General features: G+C 45.0%; 2 protein-coding genes across 5 annotated transcripts in view; both read right to left on the reverse strand.

Moving 5' to 3' along the window:
• Positions 1–1,900, reverse strand: part of LOC138964688 (AP-3 complex subunit sigma-2-like) — a 14,911-nt gene extending 13,011 nt beyond the window's left edge. For all 3 annotated transcript variants that reach the window (XM_070336709.1, XM_070336710.1, XM_070336711.1), the window contains exons 1-2: positions 1,728–1,900; positions 1,156–1,247 (exon numbers count right to left, since the gene is read on the reverse strand). In XM_070336709.1, the coding sequence (XP_070192810.1) occupies positions 1,156–1,247; positions 1,728–1,796 (161 nt within the window). In that variant the 5' untranslated portion in view covers positions 1,797–1,900. The remainder of the gene's footprint in view (positions 1–1,155; positions 1,248–1,727) is intronic.
• Positions 1,901–13,330: 11,430 nt separating this feature from the next.
• Positions 13,331–25,000, reverse strand: part of LOC138964689 (uncharacterized) — a 31,907-nt gene continuing 20,237 nt past the window's right edge. For both annotated transcript variants that reach the window (XM_070336713.1, XM_070336714.1), the window contains exons 2-7: positions 24,601–24,753; positions 23,193–23,444; positions 21,098–21,262; positions 19,790–20,556; positions 16,613–16,919; positions 13,331–13,782 (exon numbers count right to left, since the gene is read on the reverse strand). In XM_070336713.1, coding sequence (XP_070192814.1) covers positions 13,540–13,782; positions 16,613–16,919; positions 19,790–20,556; positions 21,098–21,262; positions 23,193–23,444; positions 24,601–24,720 — 1,854 coding nt within the window. In that variant the 5' untranslated portion in view covers positions 24,721–24,753 and the 3' untranslated portion in view covers positions 13,331–13,539. The remainder of the gene's footprint in view (positions 13,783–16,612; positions 16,920–19,789; positions 20,557–21,097; positions 21,263–23,192; positions 23,445–24,600; positions 24,754–25,000) is intronic.

Genomic DNA, 25,000 nt, shown 5'->3' on the forward strand with positions numbered 1-25,000 from the left:
TTCTTAACAGATTCAGAGGAGAATTGGTCAGTTAGACCTGGATTAAACACAAACATGCATACACATGTGCAAATGTACTGGATTAAATGCCTGCCAAACGGTTGTGTGACGTGTCTAGTGTGTTGGCGAAGTGTCTTGTGCTTGTCACTTCTCGCTTTCAGCCCTCACCGCTGGCTAGCACCGTCTGTCCTTTTTAGGACAATGCGAAAAGAGAGCAGAATGCGTCAGTCTCTCCTGCCAGTACAATAACCTCTCCACAACAAGCCCTATGTAGTGCCTCCATCGCGGCGACAGGCTCGGAGGAGGTTGGCCCCAAGACGTGCGGCATGCGGGCCCACCGGTGTGTGGAAACGCCCAGGTGCCCACGAACCAACCTCCAGCTATGGGTCAAATAGCCGGGCAGGATAGGCTCGTCAACCCTGGCAGGCAGCTATCCTAAGAGAAGACCACTCTGAATTCAAAACGAGGGTAGAGGAGGCTCATCATCCATGGAAGGAAACTCGTCTAGGAGAAGGAAAACTCCGAAATGAAACCCACGCAGTCCCTCGAAGACGGAACGGCACTGGCCTTTTTTAGGCAGGGAGCAGACCGGGTGCCTACGCTACCCTCGACAAATGGTTGTGTCATCAACGAATCAACGTGATGGTGTCGTCTTCATGGGTCGCAGCCAGGTGAAGACGGTGCCGGGCCCCCAGCCTCAAAGGGGCCCACCCAATGCGACTGGCGACTGGATTAAATTTTTAAAAGTTGGTCAGAAAACCTCTTTCTTGCTAAAACTATTGGATGGTTAACAGGTCATAACGATTAATGTGTAAGAATTGTTTTTCTTCATCAGTGACCAAAGACTGAGACTAACACTGTTCACGACAACACATAAGCATGCTCTATTTATTTTTTTAACAAAAATAATAAAATGGCAAGGGTCGAACCAACGACCTCACGATCAACAGCACAGCTCTCTAACAACTGAGCTAAGGAGAGATACCTGCCAGGAAGTAGAAAACTAGCAATGAGTATTTTGTGAGATACCGGTGACTGCCGGTGCTCGAGCCTGCATGGGGGCTCCGGAACCGACTTGTCGGTTCCCGAGCCACTCCGTCAATTTAACAGAGCAATACTATTAAAGTCTAAGACACTCTAAGCTGAGAAACTCACGTTCCGCCTTCCAAAAAGTTGCAGACATTGTCATCTCTCTTGGATACCAAGTGGAATGTTTCCCTCACAATCTGTTGCTGAAGATCCTCTGGCTGTGTACAGAAAATGTATAAATAACAGAATACGACTTTTTACAATTTAACTCCATTCAAAAGAAGATGGAATGTACTTGTAGAAGTAAAAGCACACACACACACATTGCCTGCTTCCAACAGGGAAGGGAAAAGCAAAACAAAAGCAGCGAAAAGCTAGTCAAAATCCCCCCAAAAACTATACGAATATGGGGGGATAAAGTAAACAGAGAGGGATTTTCTTCAAAACGGTGGAAGAATTGTTATCTTATTTTGCATACATACATGTATGCAGACTCGGTGCACTTCCAAAGTTCTATCATTTGCCTGTTCAGATTCACATTTAAACAGCAAAGTGAACAAGACTAAAAGGTTGGGCCACTTAAACTACCTGAGTGAGTTACTGAGAAGCAAACTTAATAAACAGCAACATAGGGTAAGCAGGCAGGTCGCAATCTAGGTAGCCGCCCCCTTTTGTTGCTACCTTCTTGTGTTACTTACGTAAAATTGATAAAATTTTAAGACCCGAGGCTTCCCGTGGTTATTGAAAACAAGAATTGCTTTGATCATGATTGGTAAATGTCAACACACTGCTTATCAAAATACTAATTTTGACACTTCTTCGTGTAACTCATTGTCGTCTGCCAATGCAGTCGTCGACACTTCCGGTTTAGTCAAAGGGAACTTACTCTGAAGCGGTCTGACTAAATACCGCCCGACACCGCGTCTGTTTGAATTCTTTAGTGGATCCGGCGTTGCGTCATTCAGTTTTCGACCAAAAACATGCCAAACCGTGACGTTTTCATCTTTCGCCGTGTTGATATTTCGCTTCTCGGCCTCGTTGATCTAGTATAAACTCTACACTGAACAAAAAAACACCCTTCGATAGTACTGATGAGCGACCTTGTGTACCTTACATTCATGGGGCCAAATTTGTCCAACCAATTTGTTTTATTTAACTTAGAAATTTGATTCATCCTAAAATGGTTTCAATTCTTACTCAAGGGACGTAACCACTCAGTACACGTTTTCGAAGAATTCGATTTTGGGGGTGAAATCTATTACATTTTACCACCAATTTTCTTCACATGCAAGAAACTGACATGCTTTTCGTCCATACTGAATAATTTCACTTCTTAATTTTATCAGGAAACAACATTTCAGTCTTGAGTATATGTCGAGGGGGAAATATGTACACACTGAGGCAAAAGATGCCGTGTCAGTGGAATTTGCAAAAAAAAGCAACCTCGTAGGTCTATCATTACCGGCTGTACTTTCTGATGTATGAGCACCCCGTCAAATAGGCTGTCCGGGATATAAAAAAACAAAAACAAGAAAGGTATGTTTAATTTATGACTGACAAAACAAAACCGTGTCGTAACTTGATACGAGGGTAAGGTTGCCACTTTTATCTGGACGCCTTTTTACATTTAGTCTAGTTTTGACTAAATGTTTTAACATAGAGGGGGGAATCGAGACGAGGGTCGTGGTGTCACAGTATGTGTGTGTGTGTGTCTGTCTGTCTGTCTGTCTGTCTGTCTGTGTGTAGAGCGATTCAGACTAAACTACTGGGCCGATCTTTATGAAATTTGACATGAGAGTTCCTGGGTATGATATCCCCGGAAGTTTTTTTCATTTTTTTGATAAATACCTTTGATGACGTCATATCCGGCTTTTTGTAAAAGTTGAGGCGGCACTGTCACACCCTCATTTTTCAATCAAATTGATTGAAATTTTGGTCAAGTAATCTTCGACGAAGCCCGGGGTTCGGTATTGCATTTCAGCTTGGTGGCTTAAAAATTAATTAATGACTTTGGTCATTAAAAATCTGAAAATTGTAATTAAAATTATTTTTTTATTAAACGATCCAAAATTACGTTTATCTTATTCTTCATCATTTTCTGATTCCAAAAACATATACATATGTTATATTCGGATTAAAAACAAGCTCTGAAAATTAAAAATATAAAAATTATGATCAAAATTAAATTGTCGAAATCGATTCAAAAACTATTTCATCTTATTCCTTGTCGGTTCCTGATTCCAAAAACATATAGATATGATATGTTTGGATTAAAAACACGCTCAGAAAGTTAAAACAAAGAGAGGTACAGAAAAGCGTGCTATCCTTCTTAGCGCAACTACTACCCCGCTCTTCTTGTCAATTTCACTGCCTTTGCCATGAGCGGTGGACTGACGATGCTACGAGTATACGGTCTTGCTGAAAAATGGCATTGCGTTCAGTTTCATTCTGTGAGTTCGACAGCTACTTGACTAAATATTGTATTTTCGCCTTACGCGACTTGTTACATTTAGTCAAGTTTTGACTAAATGTTTTAACATAGAGGGGGGAATCGAGACGAGGGTCGTGGTGTATGTGTGTGTGTCTGTCTGTCTGTGTGTGTGTGTAGAGCGATTCAGACTAAACTACTGGGCCGATCTTTATGAAATTTGACATGAGAGTTCCTGGGTATGATATCCCCGGACGTTTTTTTCATTTTTTTGATAAATACCTTTGATGACGTCATATCCGGCTTTTTGTAAAAGTTGAGGCGGCACTGTCACACCCTCATTTTTCAATCAAATTGATTGAAATTTTGGCCAAGCAATCTTCGACAAAGCCCGGGGTTTGGTATTGCATTTCAGCTTGGTGGCTTAAAAACTAATGAGTGAGTTTGGTCATTAAAAATCGGAAACTTGTAATTAAAATTATTTTTTTATTAAACGATCCAAAAACAATTTCATCTTATTCTTCGTCATTTTCTGATTCCAAAAACATATACATATGTTATATTTGGATTAAAAACAAGCTCTGAAAATTAAAAATATAAAAATTATGATCAAAATTAAATTTCCGAAATCGTTTTAAAAACTATTTCATCTTATTCCTTGTCGGTTCCTGATTCCAAAAACATATAGATATGATATGTTTGGATTAAAAACACGCTCAGACAGTTAAAACGAAGAGAGGTACAGTAAAGCGTGCTATGAAGCATAGCGCAATCGCTACCGCGCCAAACAGGCTCGTCACTTTCACTGCCTTTTGCACTAGCGGCGGACTACGTTCAGTTTCATTCTGTGAGTTCCACAGCTTGACTAAATGTAGTAATTTCGCCTTACGCGACTTGTTGTTTCATGCTGATAACTACTAATCATATATAGCTTGTTTTCTTGCAAAGAGGTTTTGTTTTGTGTTTTGTAACCTTCAGTCTCTCTTTAGTTAACGGTTAATTAGGACTAATCAGAGCGAATAAGCAGTACGTGATAGCTAGACACTGATTCAGCAAAAACATGATGATGAAACTTTAACGGCGGTTCACGGACTGCAAATCAGTTCACCGCAACTGCATAGTCCATATTAGGCGGGCATTCTGATCATCATCGCTCAACGGCTATCGCCAGTTATCTCTCTGACCGGACGCTAAATTCCTACGCGAATCTGGCAAAACAAGAATACAGAGTTATGAGTCCCATATGTTGTTCACGAGCCGAGTGTTCGCGAGACGAAAATAATTGCAGATTGGCCGACTTCGACAGTGATCTCCGTTCTGTTCTTCGCAGTTATGATAAAGACATCGTTCTCAAGGTCAAAACAAGTCGAAATTTTGGGACTGCTGCCGGAAGGAGACCGTAATATATGGTTGCACCACTGTCAAAAAATCGTCTGCTCCAGCGAGCGCGGAAACCAAACGGTTGATTATCACGTGACACTTTTGCCATATTTAGAGTTTTTGCACAGTGAATACAGCCGCGAAAAATAGCTCGCTTGAAACTGTCTTACATATCAATTCCTTTTGAAATTTAAAAATTACACAACACCATGAAAAATCATTATTGACGATCGCGAATCTGCATACATTCATAACACATTACGAAAAGATCTAAATATGTAAAAAATCGATTTCCTCGCCAGACAAGGAAAACCAAGGCATCCTGTCAGAGATAGAATGAGCAGACTCATTTTGACCTGAGTTCAGGATGATTAGGCGGGTTGAAGCGGCCGGGGGTCTATGTCGACCAAATGAGTGGGATTCCCTGTACTGGGTGGAGTTCCTGTAAGGGGATTCCCTGTATACAGGATTCCCTCAGTGCCAGTATACCGTGCAGGGAATCCCACAGGGTGGAGGTCCTGTAGAAGAGTACGACTAGCGTTCTTCTTCTTCTTGTCGTTCGCTGTTAGATCGTCAGTCCGGACTGCAGGGCGAAACGTGCTGTCCTCTCCAAGTCCTCTCTGGGGCCGTATAGCTTCTTTTGTAGCGCTGTCTCCTCTGGCCAGGTGGTGTCCCTCAGAGCACTGTGGTATGGACAAGCCTGCAGGATGTGCTCTGCTGTCTGATTCTTGCCACACGGACATAGGGGGGAGGGAACTAGCTTCAGCTTTGTGGCCATATGATGGTTTAGTCTGTTATGTCCAGTGCGGAGTCTGAGTAGGACGACTTGTTCTTCACGTTGGAGCAGGTGGTAGTCATCTTTCTCCGCTCTGGTTTTCCTCTTGTTTTTGATGATTGTCTTTTTTTCCTTGTACTGCAGCTGGGACGTGAACTGTTCCTTTGAGGCACCTTCCTTGGCAAGTTTGTCTGCAGCCTCGTTTCCTGCTATGTCACAATGAGCTGGCACCCACTGAAGCACGGCCCTTCAGTTCTGAGCAACCTGTTGGAGGGCGTTGTTGAGCTCAGTTTCTTTGTTGGCAGACAGAGCTTGGAGTGCTGACATTGCGTCTGTCAGAAAGACGACCTGAGGACATTCATGGTCTGATCCGTCAACTATTGTGGCTGCTGTCCTCAAGGCCTGTACTTCTGCACTATAGTTGGTGCAGTGCAAACCTGTGGGAATGCTCGCTGTTTGTGCCTCTCCCTCTGGGTACCGAACTAGAACGCCGGCTCCTCCATCTCTCACAGCATCAGTGGCTGACCCATCAGTGTAGGCGTGGATCCACGCTTCTTCAGGGTAGTGGTCTGCAATCATGGCCAGGGTAAGCGCCTTCTTACTGGTGTCACTCATGTCCCGTGATGTCACGCCTTTCACAGTTGTGTTGATCTCGAGGACCCTCTGGTTGGCTTCCCAAGGTGTTGGGCATGTTCCTGTGGCATCGAGCGGCAGAGTGCTTTCCGGCAGGTGGGGTAGGTACTGTCGCTTGAGGCTTCTGCTTTGGTGCACAAAGCTTGAGCGTTTCAGCCTGTTCCTGATAGGTTTTTCCATTCTGCTGTTCATTGGGTGCTTTGGTAGGCTTTTGTATTTCTCTGCTTGGATGAGTGTCTTTGTGTCTCTTCGAGTGATCAACGGTTGGACTCCTGTCAGGGACTCCATGGTCTTGATTGGAGTTGACCTCATTGCTCCTGTCAGGATACGGAGTGCTTGATTCTGGACTTTGTCCAGGGCTTGCAGGTTGGATTTGCAAGCGCTTGACCAGGCTGGGGCTCCGTATTCAAGTTGGGGTCTCACCGTGCCTTCATACAGTGTCTTCAGGGTCTTCTCACTGGCACCCCAGTTTGTTCCAGCCAGCTTTCTCATGATTGCCAATTTGCGTCTGGCTTTGTTTTCTGCTTTCTGGATCTGTGGTTTCCAGGTCAGTCGTTTGTCGAATGTGACACCGAGGTACGTTGGTTCGTCATCATTCCTGAGTGGTGTGTCGCCAAGTTTGATGACTCCTGGCTTTTGTTTTGGGGACAAGGTGAAGAGTGTGGTCGTGGATTTCTCTAGATTGATCTTGACACACCAGTCGTCTGCCCAGGCTGCAAGTTTGTCAGCTGCCAGCTGCAGGCGGTATGTTGCTGTGGTTGAATGTTCTTCGGTGCACCACATTACCAGATCGTCAGCATATAAAGCAGCTTTGACTCCCTTTGGCAGTTCAGGCAGCAGATCGTTGATGAAGATCAAAAAGAGAGTTGGCGAGATCACTCCGCCTTGTGGGACACCGTGTCGTATCAGAACCCTCCTGCTCAATCGGCTGCTGACTGTGACCCTCGATCTGCGGTTGTGCAGGAAGGATCGTATCCAAGACAGCATCTTTCCACTGACTCCACATCTCTGTGTCTTCACCAGAAGGCCATCTGTCCACACTCTATCAAACGCCTTCTGTAGGTCTATCCAGGCTGCAAAGACCATCTTCTGATTCTGGAAGGCATCCTCAATCTCCTGAGACAGGTAGGTGGCCTGGTCTTCTGTGCTCTGGAACTGGCGGAAGCCTGCTTGCTCTGGTGCAAGGATGTCTTCTTTCTCCAGATACCAAAGAAGGCGTTGATTCACCATCCTTTCCATGGTCTTGACAACACAGCTCGTGAGGCTGATTGGACGGTAGCTTGGGGCTTTCTTCTTGTCTTTTCCTTTCTTGTGTATAGGGATTATTGTAGCCTCTTTCCAAACTTGTGGGACTCGGCCTTCTTTCCAGCTGAGGTTGAAGATGTCGAGAAGCTTGCCAACAGCAGCACTTCCCAGATGGTTCAGCATTTCGTTGGATATCCCATCGGGCCCTGGCGACTTCTTGTTTTTCAGCTTGCGTAGTGCCTGGCGTAGTTCCTGATGAGTGAAGGGTGCTTCCATGGCTTCTGGGCTAGCTTTGTTGTTTCTCCTCTCTCTTTGTTCCTTTCTTGCCTCCCTCTGTTTCTCTGCTCCAACATTGAGGTGGCTTTCGCTTGCATAGCTGTTGGCAAAGTGATCGGCGGCTTGCTTTCCAGTAAGGATTTCGCCTCTGTCTTCGATGGTGATGTTGGCTCCTCTCACTTCCTCATCGCTCAGCTGTTTGGTAAGTTTCCATAACTTTTCTCCATCTTTCTCCAAGTTAAGTGAGGCTGTCTTCTCTCTCCAGCTTCTACGGATAGCTTGCAGCTTTTCTTTCAGGAATCTGGCCTTGGCTTTTTGGAGGCAGTTGTGGTTCTCTTGTGAGGGGATCTCCTCCGCGTTCTTCCTGGCAGCCTCAAGATCATCTTGGAGTTCTTGTAGTAGGTTGCTCCAGTATGGCTTGTATTCTATACAGGCTCCACGTGGGATGGTCTCTCTGGCTGCCTGTAGGACACAGGAGTTGAATTCCTTTGTGACAGTGTTGATGGCCCTGCCCTCTACCCGGACGCTCCGTGTGAGCTCACAGGTCCTGTGTCTGAAGAGCGCCCAGTTGGCCTTCTTGTAATTCCACCTCGCGTGGAGTGGCTGCATCCTCATACAATGCTTGTCGATTGTATGGTAGATTGGACGGTGGTCGCTTCCACCAAGTTGCTCTCCCACCTCTCTCTGCATGCTTCCATGCAGATCTTCCGTGCAGAAGGCAAGGTCTGGGGTAGATGTGCTTTTCCAGCGTCTAGAGTAGAAGGTGTGGGAATCATGTGGCTTGTTCACCAATTGTAGCTGATGATCGTCCTGCCAATTCTCGACCTCCTCCCCTCGTCTGTCCATGTGATCGTACCCCCAGCTCTGGGAGTGACTGTTGAAATCCCCGAGCACAAGGAAGTGGGAGTCGTCGGTTGGAATGGTGTCGAGAGAAAGAGGCCGATCACTGGGGCAGTAGTAGTTCAGGATGTTCATTTCCACTGAGCCACTCTTGATCCTCAGCTTCTGGTACTCTGCTCCTTCCATGAAAACCTCTGTCTGGCAGGCACTGATGTTGTTTCTCACCAGGGTCAGTATGCCCCCTTTGTGCCTATTCTCTCGGTCAGACCTGAAGGTCTGATAGCCTCTGATCTTGAAGGCTTTGTTGCTCTGCAGGTGTGTCTCTTGTATGCAGCATACACTCACTTTCTTGTCAAACAGTGTGTGCTCTAATTCAGTCTTTTTATTGAAGACTCCTTCGGCGTTCCACTGCATGGCAATCAGCGGTTGCTGTCGTTTGATGTTTCGGCCAGTTGCTTTCCCCCGCTGTCCCCTGGCTCCACGAGACAGCTGGGAGGGACCACCAGTAGCTGAGGTTGGGCTCCTTTGAGGCATGGAGCCCGGCGCTGCACCTGCCTGGCGGGACTTCACAGGGCGAGCACCATCGCGTGCATTTCGGACTGTCGACATTTCATTTTGCGTTTTTGCGTGGATCTGTGGTTGGTTAAGGTACGCCTATTGGCCCAGATCCTCCGACTTCAGCCCTTAGGTTTCTTTCGGGGTTACCCCGCCCTTAGTTCCTGGCTCAAAAACCTAACCCTGGGAACACATGGGGGATTTCTTACCGGGGGTCCCACCCCGGGGCTAGAGCTTTTAATGCGGCTCTTACCCGCATGGTGTAACCGTCATCGGACACGTAGGGCATTTATAGGGTAGTCAGTGCCATCTGCCAACCCACCCCGTCCTGGTAGAGACACCGCTAGTTGGTCCGGGACTGCTTATTCTATATTCGCAGCTGGCCCCCATATCTGGGGGCCGTTCGGCCTATCCGCCAGGTTGAGGATAGTCGCCCACCTACTGAATTGGAAGTAGTCTGTTCCCGGGGACTAGCGTTCAATATTGCGCCGGTGTCACGAACTGAAAACTCTGCCTGACCATATGACAATCCTTCTCATTGCGGTCAATGCGCATGCGCTAACATGGGAAGATTAATCAGGTCTTTACCGGCACGGTGGCCTAGTGGTAAGGCGTCCGCCCTGTGATCGGGAGGTCGTGGGTTCGAACCCCGGCCGGGTCATACCTAAGACTTTAAAATTGGCAATCTAGTGGCTGCTCCGCCTGGTGTCTGGCATTATGGGGTTAGTGCTAGGACTGGTTGGTCCGGTGTCAGAATAATGTGACTGGGTCAGACATGAAGCCTGTGCTGCGTCTTCTGTCTTGTGTGTGGCGCACGTTATATGTCAAAGCAGCACCGCCCTGATATGGCCCTTCGTGGTCGGCTGGGCGTTAAGCAAAAAATAAAAAAAAAATAAAAAAATAAAGGTCTTGAACAACCTAACCCTAACCCTAACCATAACCCTTACCCTAATCCTAACCCTAATCCTAACCCCGGTTACCAGGCTAACCCATAGTTCGTTCGGTCCAAGTGTCGCATTTTTTAAGTCCAAGATTGGCGCATGCGCATTGACCGCAATGAGAAGGATTGTTCAGCAGAGGTTTCAGTTCGTGACACCGAGCCCATCCGCGTCGATGCCGCAGTTACGTGACTTCCCGGGCCGCCCTTCCAAAATTGTGGTTCCACAGGAAAATCTGTTCGAATTTCTGAATTCACGTGCGGCATTCACCCAAGCTAACATGCTTGGCTGACTCAATATAAAACAAGTCGCGTAAGGCGAAATTACTACATTTAGTCAAGCTGTGGAACTCACAGAATGAAACTGAACGCAGTCCGCCGCTAGTGCAAAAGGCAGTGAAAGTGACGAGCCTGTTTGGCGCAGTAGCGATTGCGCTGTCAGAATAATGTGACTGGGTCAGACATGAAGCCTGTGCTGCGACTTCTGTCTTGTGTGTGGCGCACGTAATATGTCAAAGCAGAACCGCCCTGATATGGCCCTTCGTGGTCGGCCGGGCGTTAAGCAAAAAATAAAAATGGAATCAGGAACCGACAAGGAATAACTTGAGACGAAATAGTTTTTAAAACGATTTCGGAAATTTAATTTTGATCATAATTTTTATATTTTTAATTTTCAGAGCTTGTTTTTAATCCAAATATAACATATGTATATGTTTTTGGAATCAGAAAATGACGAAGAATAAGATGAAATTGTTTTTGGATCGTTTAATAAAAAAATAATTTTAATTACAAGTTTCCGATTTTTAATGACCAAACTCACTCATTAGTTTTTAAGCCACCAAGCTGAAATGCAATACCAAACCCCGGGCTTCGTCGAAGATTGCTTTGCCAAAATTTCAATCAATTTGATTGAAAAATGAGGGTGTGACAGTGCCGCCTCAACTTTTACAAAAAGCCGGATATGACGTCATCCGGGGATATCATACCCAGGAACTCTCATGTCAAATTTCATAAAGATCGGCCCAGTAGTTTAGTCTGAATCGCTCTACACACACACACACACAGACAGACAGACAGACAGACACACATACACCACGACCCTCGTCTCGATTCCCCCCTCTATGTTAAAACATTTAGTCAAAACTTGACTAAATGTAAAAAGATCGAAAAACATCAAATTTTACCGATGCCGGTACAGTGCAAACACCCTTTCGTTTAAACACTCACCGCTTTTGAATATCCTAGGTGCCCTCCGTAAAGAGCGAGCAATTTTCAAAGAATTTATTTTTGCGTGATTTATCTTACTCCTGAGCCATCGCGAACCCGTGTGATCCAGTTTCCTTTTTTCACAATGTAGTCGTCAGTTTGTGATTTCAATGCGACTCGCTGTAAGCTTATTTGCAATAGCACGTTATTGTGTACCTCTGAATCTAAACGCAACAAACGAACTAGAGCGGTGGCAGTTGACCGGTGGCAGTTGACTGTTCAGAGAGAACGGGCGCTATAGGCACAACCGTTGTCTGCTACGAGTAAGACGGTTTGCGTGACACGTTTCCGGGCTTTTCTTTTTTCTAACTTTCAAAACTTCGAATTGTATACGTACTGCATGATCTTGTCTTGATGAAAAAAAGAATTCTTTTATGATTTAAGATTACCCCTGAGCCATCGCGAACCCCGCGTGTGATCCAGTTTCCTTTTTTCACAATGTAGTCGTCAGTTTGTGATTTCAATGCGACTTTTAACAAGCTGTCAATTTATTATCTAGATTTTAAAAGTTAGTTCTAGCGCCAAAACGGAGGCGCCTGATTTGCTGATCAGACGGTCCACGAAAATAAATTCTTTGAAAATTGCTCGCTCTTTACGTAGGGCACCGAGGATGTTCTCAAGCGGTGAGTGTTTAAACGAAAGGGTGTTTGTATATACTGTGTGTAAAAGCCTGACAGTATCTGTGATGGTTTACAAGAGGCTTACTGTGCCTTTAACTGAATGTGTGTGTGTGTGTGTGTGTGTGTGTGTGTGTGTGTGTGTGTGTGTGTGTGTGTGTGTGTGTGTGTGTGTGTGTGTGTGTGTGTGTGTGTGCCACCGCTAATGCCCCCAACTCGGATCGTTCGGCGTTATGTAGACACTGGTAATTAATGGATTGGTGTCACACGACCGACTCATAAAATCTAAATCGGCCGTTACCTAGCAATTAAGAAAACAAATGATGCATGCACCGAAAAAACTCGAAGTAAATTAAATTTGGATTGAATTTGATGTGTAATTGGGTGATGTGTTTAAACGTTGTAGACTTATAATAGTGTACGCCTGTTCGTTCGCTGATTATTGTTTTCTCCCCTTAAGCCTGTGTTAAACCTTTCTTCTATTCTAAATCTGTATGCTTCATTGTGAGTGTTGTAAATGCAAACACACACACACACACACACACACACACACACACAGACACACACACACACACACACACACACACACGCACACACACACACACACACACACTGGATTTTAAGAAAGAGGTAATTTTATCGAAACATGTACACAGCAGCAACCATGCATACTTTATTATGGTACAGTATATGCTTCATGTACGACTCTCTCGGTCTGTGTCCGTTTGTCTTTCACTGTGGAAGTAAGCTTTTTTCAGTTAACATCCCCCCTCCCCTCCCAAGCTACAGGCTACGCGCGCACCGACACACACACACACACACACACACACACACACACACACACACGCACACTGACGCACGCACGCACACACACACACACACACACACACACAGACAGACAGACACACACACACACACACACACACATACATAGTGACACACACAGTGACACACACCCACACACACACACACGGCGCGTACACTAGCGTGCGCACGCTAACGCACACACTCAGTCACACACACTATTCTATACGGGTAATCTTGTAAATGAAAATACAAGTCAACCCTGAAGTATCAAAAAACCTCGTATGGCTGAGAACAGTAACAAAAATAACATCAACAATTCTAGAATCATCACACAAATGCTGACACTTTGCTCGTTAACGTAAGTGTAACATTCAAAATAGCCCTGCAATACACACACACACATACACAAACACATACACAAACACACACACACTCACTTGTGGTGTGTGGTGGAATACACGTACGCACTCCCACACATTCACACGCGCTCGCACTTTCACTACACAAGCATACATGCGTAAACGCACACGCATGGCCCTGAGAAGCTTTTGAAGGCGCTTTATTCTTTCTGTCTCTCGCTCTGTCTGTGTGACGTACTCATGCAGTTTCTGTTACTCACACACACACACATACACACACACTGGCACACACAAACAATTGCCGACATACGCACTTTCAGCAACAGCAAGGTTCGCCAAGTATCATTACCACTCAACATTACACTCACACACAACTTTCATCACTGACATCCTCATTTCAATATGTCTAATCTTCCGCTTTTCTCCAAAATATTTCTTCCAATTTCGGCATAAATATCACTGCCACTTTTGAGAGTTTGCGGAGAAGTGAAGGACTTTTCCGGATCCGGTCTTGTCACGTGGACCAGGAATGTCTCTGTCCGCCAATCAAATTTGAGCGTTGGTGTTCTGTCCTTAATATCTCGCTGAAACCCTTTCTCCCACGAAGGATGGCAGATACCGTAGTCGCACATGACCTGCGGATAAATAAATAAAGTTGGCCAAAAAATTATTGCAACAAATTTCAAACCCAAATTAAAGCATTAATAATAATTCCTGTGTCATTTAATCAAAACTGTATATGCCAGTTAAGGCCGTTCACTTAACCTTCAGGATCACCTTCTGGATTAAATATTTCTTTTACAGGGATCACGTGACCGCCGCTCAAGTAAGGGTACCGTCAAAATCGACCAGACAAAAACGGAAGAGCCAAATGAAAAATCGACAAAAAATCACAATAGGCAAAACCTTGCAACTTTGACATACGAGAAGAAATTCAAACCAATCATCTACCCTTAACAGATTGTTTTGTTTTGCTACCTTACGTATTTCGCGTGCTATGCTATTCCTACTGATGCAGGTGTCGATCGCAAGAGCGGTCAAAAACGGAACGTTTTACGTCAATTTTTATGGGTATCATGTCAAAAAGCGCTACATTTTAGCAATGACTTGGTGGATTCCTTTGGAACTTTCAGAATATTTTACCAACATACTAGCGATACTTCGTGCGAAAGTTTGGATCGTTACGGTTATTTATCCAGATGTGACGCAATGTTTCGGAAAATGTTGTTAAACTTGTCATAGGATTGTTCACTTGTGTCCCAAAAATTAATGACTTTGCATATCTACAGATAAATGATTGATACAGATTTTTTCTAAGTTTCATTTGCTTATAGCCGCTGGCGTTTCTTCTTCTTCTGCGTTCGATGATAGCCGCTGGTCATGCAAGCACATGAGAAAAAAATGGAACGTTCACGCTGTTTCGCGCTTACAGCTGTTATCGCTGCGTGCCTCTTAAAACATGCTACGGTCACGCTTGGCTGGGCATCGCTGTGGCACCAGAATCATCGCTTAAATATATAGCGTGTTTACAGGGCCAGCAAATTTGCGTCAGTGCTTTACACGCACATAAAACTTTAGCAGTGTGTGTATCAATCATTTTTCTAAAGACATGCAAAGTCATGAATTGTTTGGACCCAAGGGAACAATCCTATGACGAGATTAAAAACTTCTTTCGAAAAATTGTATAACATTTTAACAAACACCTGTAACAATCCATCATTTCGCTCGAAGTATCTCGAGTATGTTGGTAAAATATTCTGAAAGTTTCAAAGCAATCCACCAAGTCATTGCTAAAGTGCAGACTTTTTTTGTCATAATACCCCTAAAAAATGACGCAAAAAGTCCTGTTTTTGACCGCACTTGCGATCGACACCTGCATCAGTAGGAATAGCATAGCACGCGAAATACGTAAGGTAGCAAAACAAAACAATCTGTTCAGGGTAGATAATTGGTTTGACTTTCTTCTCGTATGTCAAAGTTGCAACGTTTTACCTATTGTGATTTTTTGTCGATTTTTCATTCTGCTCTTCCGTTTTTGTCTGGTCGATTTTGACGGTACCCTTACTTGAGCGGCGGTCACGTGATCCCTGTAGAGGAAATATTTAATCCAATTGGTGATCTTGAAGGTTAAGTAAGTAAACGGCCTTCTCTGGAATATAAAGTTTTAATGAAATGACACGGGGATTAATGCTTTAATTTGGGTTTGAAATTTGTTGTAATAATTTTTTGGTCAAGTTTAGATGAACACATAAATAAATAGATGAATAGACAAATTCCGAAAGAGTGAATACCCTTGCTTTTACTAAGACTAACATTGGAGGGGCCAATCACAAGCGAGGGGTGTGTCTTGCCGAAACACGTGGACATAAGAACGTGTGAATCTATTTGTCCGAGAAAAAGCAAGGGTATTCACTCTTTCACAACCCATACAAACCAGACGAAGTTATTTCCGAAAATCGTCTATTGCGAAATAGGTATATTACAAGATACAAAATAACGCATAGATTAATTTGGGATTAGCGTACCTTACCCACTTGCCCTCCTATCCAAACTCGCCTTACAAGTTGCTAAAACATAAAAAGGCGACAACATGGTGTACTTTTTTTGGTGTTCTTGGATACTATTTAACAACTAGGCAAACCGTTTTGGGTTTCTTTAGACAGCCGGTTGAAGAGACGTAAAAAAACCAATAATTAACTTTCTTTCTTTCTTTTTTCATTTGGTGTTTAACGTCGTTTTCAACCGTTCAAGGTTATATCGCGACGGCCAATAATCTCCATTCGTATGCAATCGTCACAACTGACAATGCGAAGTCACGTGTGATCGTTTTCCTACTCCCTTGTCCCATTAATTATGCCATTAAGTTGTCTGCTTTTTCGCTCACCTATAATCTGGGCATCTGCAGGTCTGTCTGTCTTATCTGTTTATATGTTTCGAAGATGTTTTTTTTGTGTTTTTTTTAACAGAGAGGAGTAATTAATGTGATGGCTATAGGTTGTGAAGACCAAGAATACTAAAAATGCAATCGATCAGTCAATCAGTCAGCCTACCAAGCTTTCAGTCAGTCAGTCGGTCGGTAAATCGGTCAATCAACCAGCCAGCCCGTCGGCCAATTTATGGTTAGTCAGTCAGTAAGCCGGCCATTTAGTCAGTCAATCAGTCAGGCAGTCAGTCAGGCAGACAGACAGACAGCCAGCGAGCCAGTCAGTCAGTCAGTATGTCAGTCAGCCAGTCAGTCGGCCACTCGGTCATTCAGTCAGTCAGTTAGTTAGTCAGTCAGTCAGTCTCTGAATCAGCTATTCTGTCTGTCTGTCTGTCTGTCTATCTGCCTGCCTGTATGCCAATCCCGCACGCTGATATTTAAGAAATAAATAACACTTCCGTGACACGGCAAACAGCTTAAATTAAACTAAGCAATCGACCCCTCCCCCCCCCCACACACACACACACACTCAAGAAACCGACCTGTAAATGCCTGAAGAAGAACAGCTGGTCCGGATACCGCTCGTACGTCTTATAGGAGATGAGGATCGAGTTCCACACGAAGTTCGAATCCACATAGTACCGCTGGGCAGCCAGCATGTGGCGTAACCAGGGTGCCCGGGGGCGTGCAATCAGTACCCCGTTGTTAATGTTATCCGGGTAGTCCCCGTAGTTTACCCAGTCCGAGGTGGCCACGGTCGGGTAGCTGAGAAGCCAGGCGGGTGCTCGCTGGGTCCACATGGCCTCAAAGTCGTGGTACACGCCGCCGTAACGATGCAGGATCTCATATCTGAGAACAAGATTTGAGTTTGAGAATATAATAGGAATCACTGTCCGAAAGGATATTAAAATTACTGCCAATCTGGATCACTGCATTCAAGAACCGACAAAAAACATAAACACAAAATACAACCACACACCCATACAAACAAACAAACACACACACACACACACACACACACACACACACACACACACACACACACGCTCACACACGCACACACACACACACACACACACACACACACACACACACACACACACACACACACACACACACACACACACACACACACACACACATAAATAAAGGCAACCGAACGACCAGTATGTTGGCGCATTTCTATTGCTGAGGTTTTTATTCCGCCCGTGTCCTATTAAAACCAATCTCAAATTGCAGTCGTTAAATCATTGCGCATGTGATGCATGAGGCGTTTTTCCTAAATTGGCTAATGTTAAGATCCATATTGTGGAATAGGATGTAAAACAATCTCAGTTTGAAGCTGGTCTCGGTGCAAAACGTTCAGCTAAAATGAAATTGCACGAACAGTGTGCATTTATCGGAGCATTTTAAATTTCCACTGTGTAGATTTTAATTAAAGCTGTCTTATGCATTATTGTGACTGCCTCGACTTTAATTCAACAGAACGGATTGGCTGGTTCTGCTTTGTCGGAACCCCGAACAATGCAAATGTGTCACCCCAGGGCAAAAACCAGAGAGGAAATTAATCGCAAGAACCTCTGATAGCTTTCACAGTGACATGAAGATTGAATTAAATGTTAAATTTGAATGTACATTGTACAGTATTTGTTATAAAGCGCCGTGAGAATGCTATTCGGAGTTGAGTAATCGCTATATATAGCAGGGGCGGAACAGTTAAGCCAAAGGGGGGGGGGGGGGGGTGTTGCAACCTGGGGTCCAGGGGTGGACCCCTTGTGGTGTACGGGGGCAAGGCCCTGTTGGGGGGGTCTCGCCCCCCAAAAGCTGGTTTAAGCGTGTTTTTATTAATTTCTTGTATACTGACACTTTATAAACAGAAACAACATTAAGAACGTTAACAAGCAGACTGCTTATGGACACGTTCTAAAACTGATAATCAATACACATTCTGATAACAAGACATGGCAAACAAGTGATAACTTCAACCCTTTTCTTTCAAAATATTTCATAATATTTTATACAAATAAAAAGAGAGAGAGAGAGAGAGAGAGAGAGAGAGAGAGAGAGAGAGAGAGAGAGAGAGAGAGAGAGAGAGAGAGAGAGAGTGCTTTGCTACATCTATTGCAGTCACTGTTAATATAATATCAGCCGAAGCGATCAGTTGACATAACGTAATCTTGTACAACAGAAAATATTTTCGTGTTAAAAAATATAGTTAAATCAGTATTTCCAAACAAAAGTGTTTTGCAGTCCAGAACGTGCGTTGGCAGACTATTGAATAAAATGGTTCTATGTTCTTTAAATTTTGGACAATGTAACAAAAAGTGTTCAGCATCTTCTGGGCGTACTCCACACGTGCATTCTAAATTATCAGAGAGGTGTCGGTTAACAAGGTCTTGTTGCAAATCGCTCATATTTAATCTCAACCTGCTGTGAAATACCTGTGCCTTGCGGTTGCCTAAATAATAATACTGTGGAACAACAACATCTCCATTGGTCAAAAATCTTTTAAATTCACCAACTGACTGCGTTTGTCGTATATTTTCTGGGAGATTATTCCACAAAGTTGTCGTTGAAAGAAAAAATGAAGATTTACATAACTCACTTCTGCATAATGGAACCTTACGTTCAAGAGGGCGTCGTCTGTGGTAAGAATTTACATCGGAAACCAGGACCGGCAGTTTGAAATATAAATATGCTGGGGTTAAACGATTTACAATTTTATAATACAGCAAGAGTTTATGACGACGTCGCCTTTCTTTCAGGGGCACAAAACCCGATTAATTATACAATTTTTGGTGGCTTGTACCACGAACGGCACCTACAATAATTCGGATTGCATCGAGATGCAAGGTCTCCAACTCGTCTGCTAAACACTTCGTACAGTTATCCCAAATAACGTCCGTGTAATCAAACAATGGTAATATAAAAGATTTGTATATAACTTCAAGCGATTTTCTGTTTAAACGATACTTGAATAAGCCAAAACACGCAATTGACTTTCTACATTTAGCAATAAGACTTTTTATGTGGGAATCCCATTTACAATATATATAATTACCTTGTAGGATGACGCCAAGGTCCTTGAAGAGGTTTAGCTATTTTATGAACAATGTATGGCTTATCCTTGATTTTAACCATGATCAACTGGTGTCAGCAGCCACTCATTATTTCTTTTAAAGTTAGTATTAAATTATTTTTGGGGGAACAGCCGGGGGGGGGGGGGTACGGAACCCTTGTAACCCCCCCCCCCCCCTAATCCGCCCCTGTATAGGAACGGTTTATCAAGACTGTATGGCCCGTAGTTGACTTTGCGTAGGCTTCGCGCAGTCTTCTTATGAAAAAAATCAGTGCCAAAGCTTCGTGCAGTCTTCTTATGAAAAAATCAGTGCCAAAGCTTCGTGCAGTCTTCTTATGAAAAAATCAGTGCCAAAGCTTCGCGCAGTCTTCTTATGAAAAAAATCAGTGCCAAAGCTTCGCGCAGTCTTCTTATGAAAAAAATCAGTGCCAAAGCTTCGCGCAGTCTTCTTATGAAAAAAATCAGTGCCAAAGCTTCGCGCAGTCTTCTTATGAAAAAAATCAGTGCCAAAGCTTCGCGCAGTCTTCTTATCAAAAAATCAGTGCCAAAGCTTCGCGCAGCGAGCTTTGTGAAAACCACTTCGCGAAGTCGACGTCGCCTAATTGCCATATCAGGCTTCAAGGATAGAACGCGAACTGACCTCAAAATATCACTCTTGTGGGCGAGGTTGTCCACGCGCTGCTGAAACACGGTCTCCGGCTCCTCAGTGGGGACGAAGGTGATGTTCTCGTTCTTCAGCAGCTCCCAAAAGTGGCCGCTGAACTCCTTGTTGCCGTAGATGAAGACCTGGGGGAAGCCGCCCACGTACAGCGTGCTGAGCACGGTCAGGAACTGGTAGAACTCCATGGTGTTGGGGTTCTGCAGACCGTAGTTGAACCAGATGAGGTGAGCGATGCGCGGAACCTGACCCGGCACTTTCTTGGGGTGCATGGGAGACCGCTTGCCGTAGTACAGCCAGCGGGACAGCTCGGCGAAAGACCTGTTGGAGTACATGATGTCTACTGGGTACAGGTCGGGCGAGTCCGGTACGTGCACGCAATGCACCGTTTCGGCCTGAATCGGGTCTTTCCGGGCCTGGTCGTAGGCTTCCGTCGGAACACAGCCGGCTGGGTCTGATAAGATCTTCTGAACAATAGATTCCTTTTCCGCGTCTGGGAATCCTCGGTTGGCCCACACGATCCCGCGTGTGACGTCTGAAGCGTTGGCTTTGGAGAAGGCGTGCCAGAACGTCCGCTTCTCGATGTCACGTGGTACGCGGCTCATGATGACGTTGGAGCCAACCAGGACGCCGCCTTCTTGCTGAAGAAAGGAGAGGGCCGTGCGCAAAAAGTCCGTGGAGCCGCACGGCATGTTCGCAGGTTTTTGCAACGGTCTCAGCACCAAGTTTGGCATGGACTGCTTCAGCTCCTGTGAAAAAAGAACCCAGTCCAGCCATTGGCGTCATTCAGTAAGAGACAAAGACAGACGCAAACGCGCAACACATCAGTCATTCAGACCAATGCCAACGAATTCATGTAATACAACGGAACCAACAAAGCTGACTGTGTGTGTGTTAATTTGAGGGGTTAGGTACTATAAGTTTCCGCCACCCTATCATAAGATTTTGAGTGTTGCGGTCCCATTCGCTTGCGATACATAAAGCCCCGCCTCGCATGCAGGACGTCCCCCGGAAAAGCTTTTTAAGTTTTTAAAGTAGATCAAGCATTTTTTTTAACAAGGTTTGAAAAGTGAAGAAATCTAAAAGCTTTTAAGAACCTTCTTGACTCAACAACTGCGATAGACTATAATGTGAGTAGTTTCAAACACGGAGGACACCATGCGAAATGGGAAAGGAAACTAAGCTGAACCGAAGCCGAATAGCAGAATAGGTTGATGGGACATGAAAAACCAACAAACATCCGACCCCATCAACCCCCACCCCCCCCCCCCCCCCTCCTCCTTCACTCACCCAGAACCAGGAGTTGTACATGTCGTGGTCCACAGACGGAAGCTGGTGGTAGTGAAACACGAGCTTGATGGGCTGCAACAGGCGCACGACGCTCAGCAATCCCAGGTAGTGCTGGAAGGCTAGGTACCCGTCATGACACCACAGGTAGTGCACGGTGGTGGGTAGCTGCAATCAACAAAAACACAACTGAGCCTATCATCTTACAGTGAACCAACGGTACAAATTGTGTTCCAGTGCATGCAACGTGCGCACAACACTGAGCAATCCCAGGTAGTGTTGGAAGGCCAAATAGCCATCGTGATACCACTAGAAGAAAAACAAGTCCGGGATCCTTCGGAGTGGTCTTTGTGGACTTGTGGTCGCTTTCGACAGGTGGTCGCAAAGGCAGGTTCGACTGCAATAAACGTCTGAAACAACGGTAGGAAGCGTGTTCCAGTGCATGCAACAGGCGCACGACGCTGAGCAATCCCAGGTAGTGGCGCATGGCCAGGTAGCCATCATGACACTACAGGTTGTGCACGGTGGTGGGTAGCTGCATTCATCACTAAGCAATTTGTTTTAATCGTGATGCAGTGCATGCAAAGGGCGCACAATGCAGATTAGTTCCAGTTATTGCTGGAAGGGCAGCTAGGTATCCGTCATGGTATCAGAGGTAGTGCACGGTGAATGGTAGCTGCAATCAAAATAAAAATTTAAAAAATGGTAGAGGCGTGGTACAGTGCCGCAAGAACATGCCTCTAATGGTTTCACCGTGAGGGCATTACAAAAAAGATTTACCATCATGTTCCAGTGCACGCAACCTGTTTTTGTAATGCAACTTATTAAGGCCAAAAAAAAAAAATTGTCTGTTTAGGGTAACATGACCAAAAAAAGTAGGGTCGGTAGGTAGGTAGGGTTTTTTTTTGTGTGTGTGTGTGTGTGTGTGTGTGTGTGTAAATGAAACGCCAAATGTCTCTTTTTAGCATTTTTACCTCTTTTTTTTTCTTTTTTTTTTTGAAATCAAAAAAAAGTTTTTGGGTCGGCGCCAAATCGATAGGGTCGGTCGGGTTACCCTAAACAGACAAATTTTTTTTTTGGGCCTAACATTGCTCCTCGCTTCCACTTTTCGCCCAACCCTCGCTCTTTCCCGTCACTTAACAAACTACAACTGTGCAGGTCTCGTATTACCATTCCAATCAATTATTATCGCATTCCTCTCCTATCTCGCGTTTCAGCCCCCCCCTCCCCCCCTTCCCCATACCAAATAAAGATACCTACTGTCACACCGTGCAGGTATTGTATCAACAACCCCACTCCCACCACATCTACCCACCGTCCCTCCCCCACCCCGTACCCCTTGTTTTTTCCCAACCTCGACCTCCATGTCCCGTCACCGAAGAAGATAGATACCCTGCAGGTATTGTAATCCACATCTCAACTCCCACCGCATCCTTCCTCGCCCATACCCTATAACGTGTTTTTGCCTCACTTCGACCCCCTTCCGGCAAATGTCCGATTCTCTAAAGGAGAGACTAAAATACCCTTTTCAAATGTTGAATTAACTAAAAAGGATCTGGGAGAGGGGGGGGGGGGGGGGGTAGGCCATTCAGTCCCCTTGCCTTGCCACTCACTGTGCCCCTGCCTCAATAAGTGACCCTCCACCACGGAATGAGTCGCATGTCACCTTTGCATGATTTTCATATTTTTACATTTTTCTAAAGAGTTTTTTATGCTCTATCCAGTGGTGAAAACCGTTTTTAGAAAAGAGCGAAAACTGTTTGAGTTATAAGCCTGTGACTAAGGTGACCCTCACACTGTTACCAGACACTCCCCGGACTTATATTAAGCCTAGCGCAGAACCGCGCGAGGTGACATGCGACTCATTTCGTGGTGGAGGGTCACAATTTTTGGGGGAAACCTTCCATCTCCCTCGTTCCTGTAAGTGCAGAAGCTACAGTGGACCCCCCCCCCCCCCCCCCCCTTCAAAGACCTTGGTTTTTTCCTGAGATGTTCTGCTCATATGGCATTTAAATTTACCTCCAGTTAACCTCCTGTTTAAAACCTGATTATCTCAGATTTTCTGAGGTCCATGACAAAGGATCCACTCAGTATCTACCTGTCCAGGTAGATCTTCCGGATGCTGTATCTCCGGCCAGTCCTGGTGACCTGAGAAATGTCGGTACAGAGGCAGCTTGTCCGACTCCATGACCTTGCGATTCAAGGGCTGGTCCAGTTTCAGGTCCGGGTGGAAGACGTACGGATGCTCACACATCTCACACTCTTCTTCTCCCTCTTGGACTCTCACTGGACCTGCTGCTTCGCCTGCTCTTCTATCCAGTGCCTTCTGCTGCCCAAGCCAGGTTGACATCTGGAGAGAAAGAAATGAAAAGCTGTTGTATATGCTGTTCTATGTTGTGTTGTATGTTTGTTATATATGTGACAGGGGAGGCTACCGCTCCTTTCACAGCAGACTCTGCACCCGAGTTGTTGGCCTTTAAGTCAACACCGGTGGATTGTGGAATTCTGTTTGTGATGGGGTCTGGTGGTTTCCGATTGTCTGTATGTTCATGGAAACCTTCAGGTTTGCATTACAGTTTTTATAGGGCTAAGAAATTAGCCCTAACATTTTCAATCCTGTTTGATTGCACTTCGCCTCCCGAGGTGATCGTAGTGTTACGGCACTCGGTTACATATACACTGCAGGACGGGTGCAGTGGCGTGGTGTTAAGACGTCGGCCTCCTAATCGGGAGGTCGTGAGTTCGAATCCCAGGTGGAGATTAAACCAATTGATACCTACGAAAGTCACAGTTTTCAATTGCTTCGTGCGTCTTTGTTTCTTGACCAGTACTCTTGATTTTGGTACCGTTGTGTTCCCAAGACTCTGCACTTTCCTTTGACATAAGGCTCACTGTGTATAACTGGATCAAACACGTGATAACCGCTAATGAATAAAGTAATTAGTTTTTTTTCTCGATTAAGCGACTAATTGGAACCTGGCAGTGAGGATAGTATCACCGCAACAGTTGGTCTTCATCCTTATATGTACCCGTCTACGTATGTTCGGTTTTGATTATCTCCTAGAGGAAGTAGATATCGATAAAATATTAATATGGCGGCCATTTGCATTTCATATTTTTCTAAATATCTGCATTCTCTTGCAAATAATTAAAACCATGCACGGACCAAACTGGCGGCTCAGTTAACGCTCAGTATGATATGCGTGCCCTGACAAAAACACAAGCTAGTACTGTGACATGCATGAGGACTGGATTATTTCTTTTACAGCCATAATATTTCTGAACTCAAGTTGTACATGACAAGGTGGGACAATCCAGAGAAACAGGTGGTGGGGGCGGGGGAAAGAGAGAGAGAGAGAGAGAGAGAGAGAGAGAGAGAGAGAGAGAGAGAGAGAGAGAGAGAGAGAGAGAGAGAGAGAGAGAGAGAGAGAGAGAGAGAGAGAGAGAGAGAGATGGGAAGGGTGATAGATATTGGTTGATTGATGTTGTAAGGTGTCTATACTCACGGCATCCCGCTTTTCTGTCGACTTCTGTGGCGATTTGTCTACATACAAGTAGACATTAAACAGGATAAACAGCAACACAAAAACAAGCAGAAGCCTCTTGACATTCTTTTTCCGAATCATCGTGTGCTTCTGGCGCTTACTGTAACGTCAGTCCTGAAAACAAATATAGTTCTTATTATTTATGTGTAGGGGTGATCAGTGTGTGAGTGTGTGTGTGTGTGTGTGTGTGTGTGTGCGTGTGTGTGTGTGAGCGTGTGTGTGTGAGTGAGAGAGAGAGTGTGTGTGTGTGTGCGCGTGTGTGTGTGAGTGTGTGAGAGAGAGAGAGAGAGAGAGAGAGAGAGAGAGTGTGTGTGTGCGCGTGTGTGTGTTAATGTGTGTGTGTGTGTGTGCGCGCGCGCGC

The sequence above is a fragment of the Littorina saxatilis genome, linkage group LG4, assembly GCF_037325665.1.
Source record: "Littorina saxatilis isolate snail1 linkage group LG4, US_GU_Lsax_2.0, whole genome shotgun sequence".
Classification (NCBI taxonomy): Eukaryota; Metazoa; Mollusca; class Gastropoda; order Littorinimorpha; family Littorinidae; genus Littorina; species Littorina saxatilis.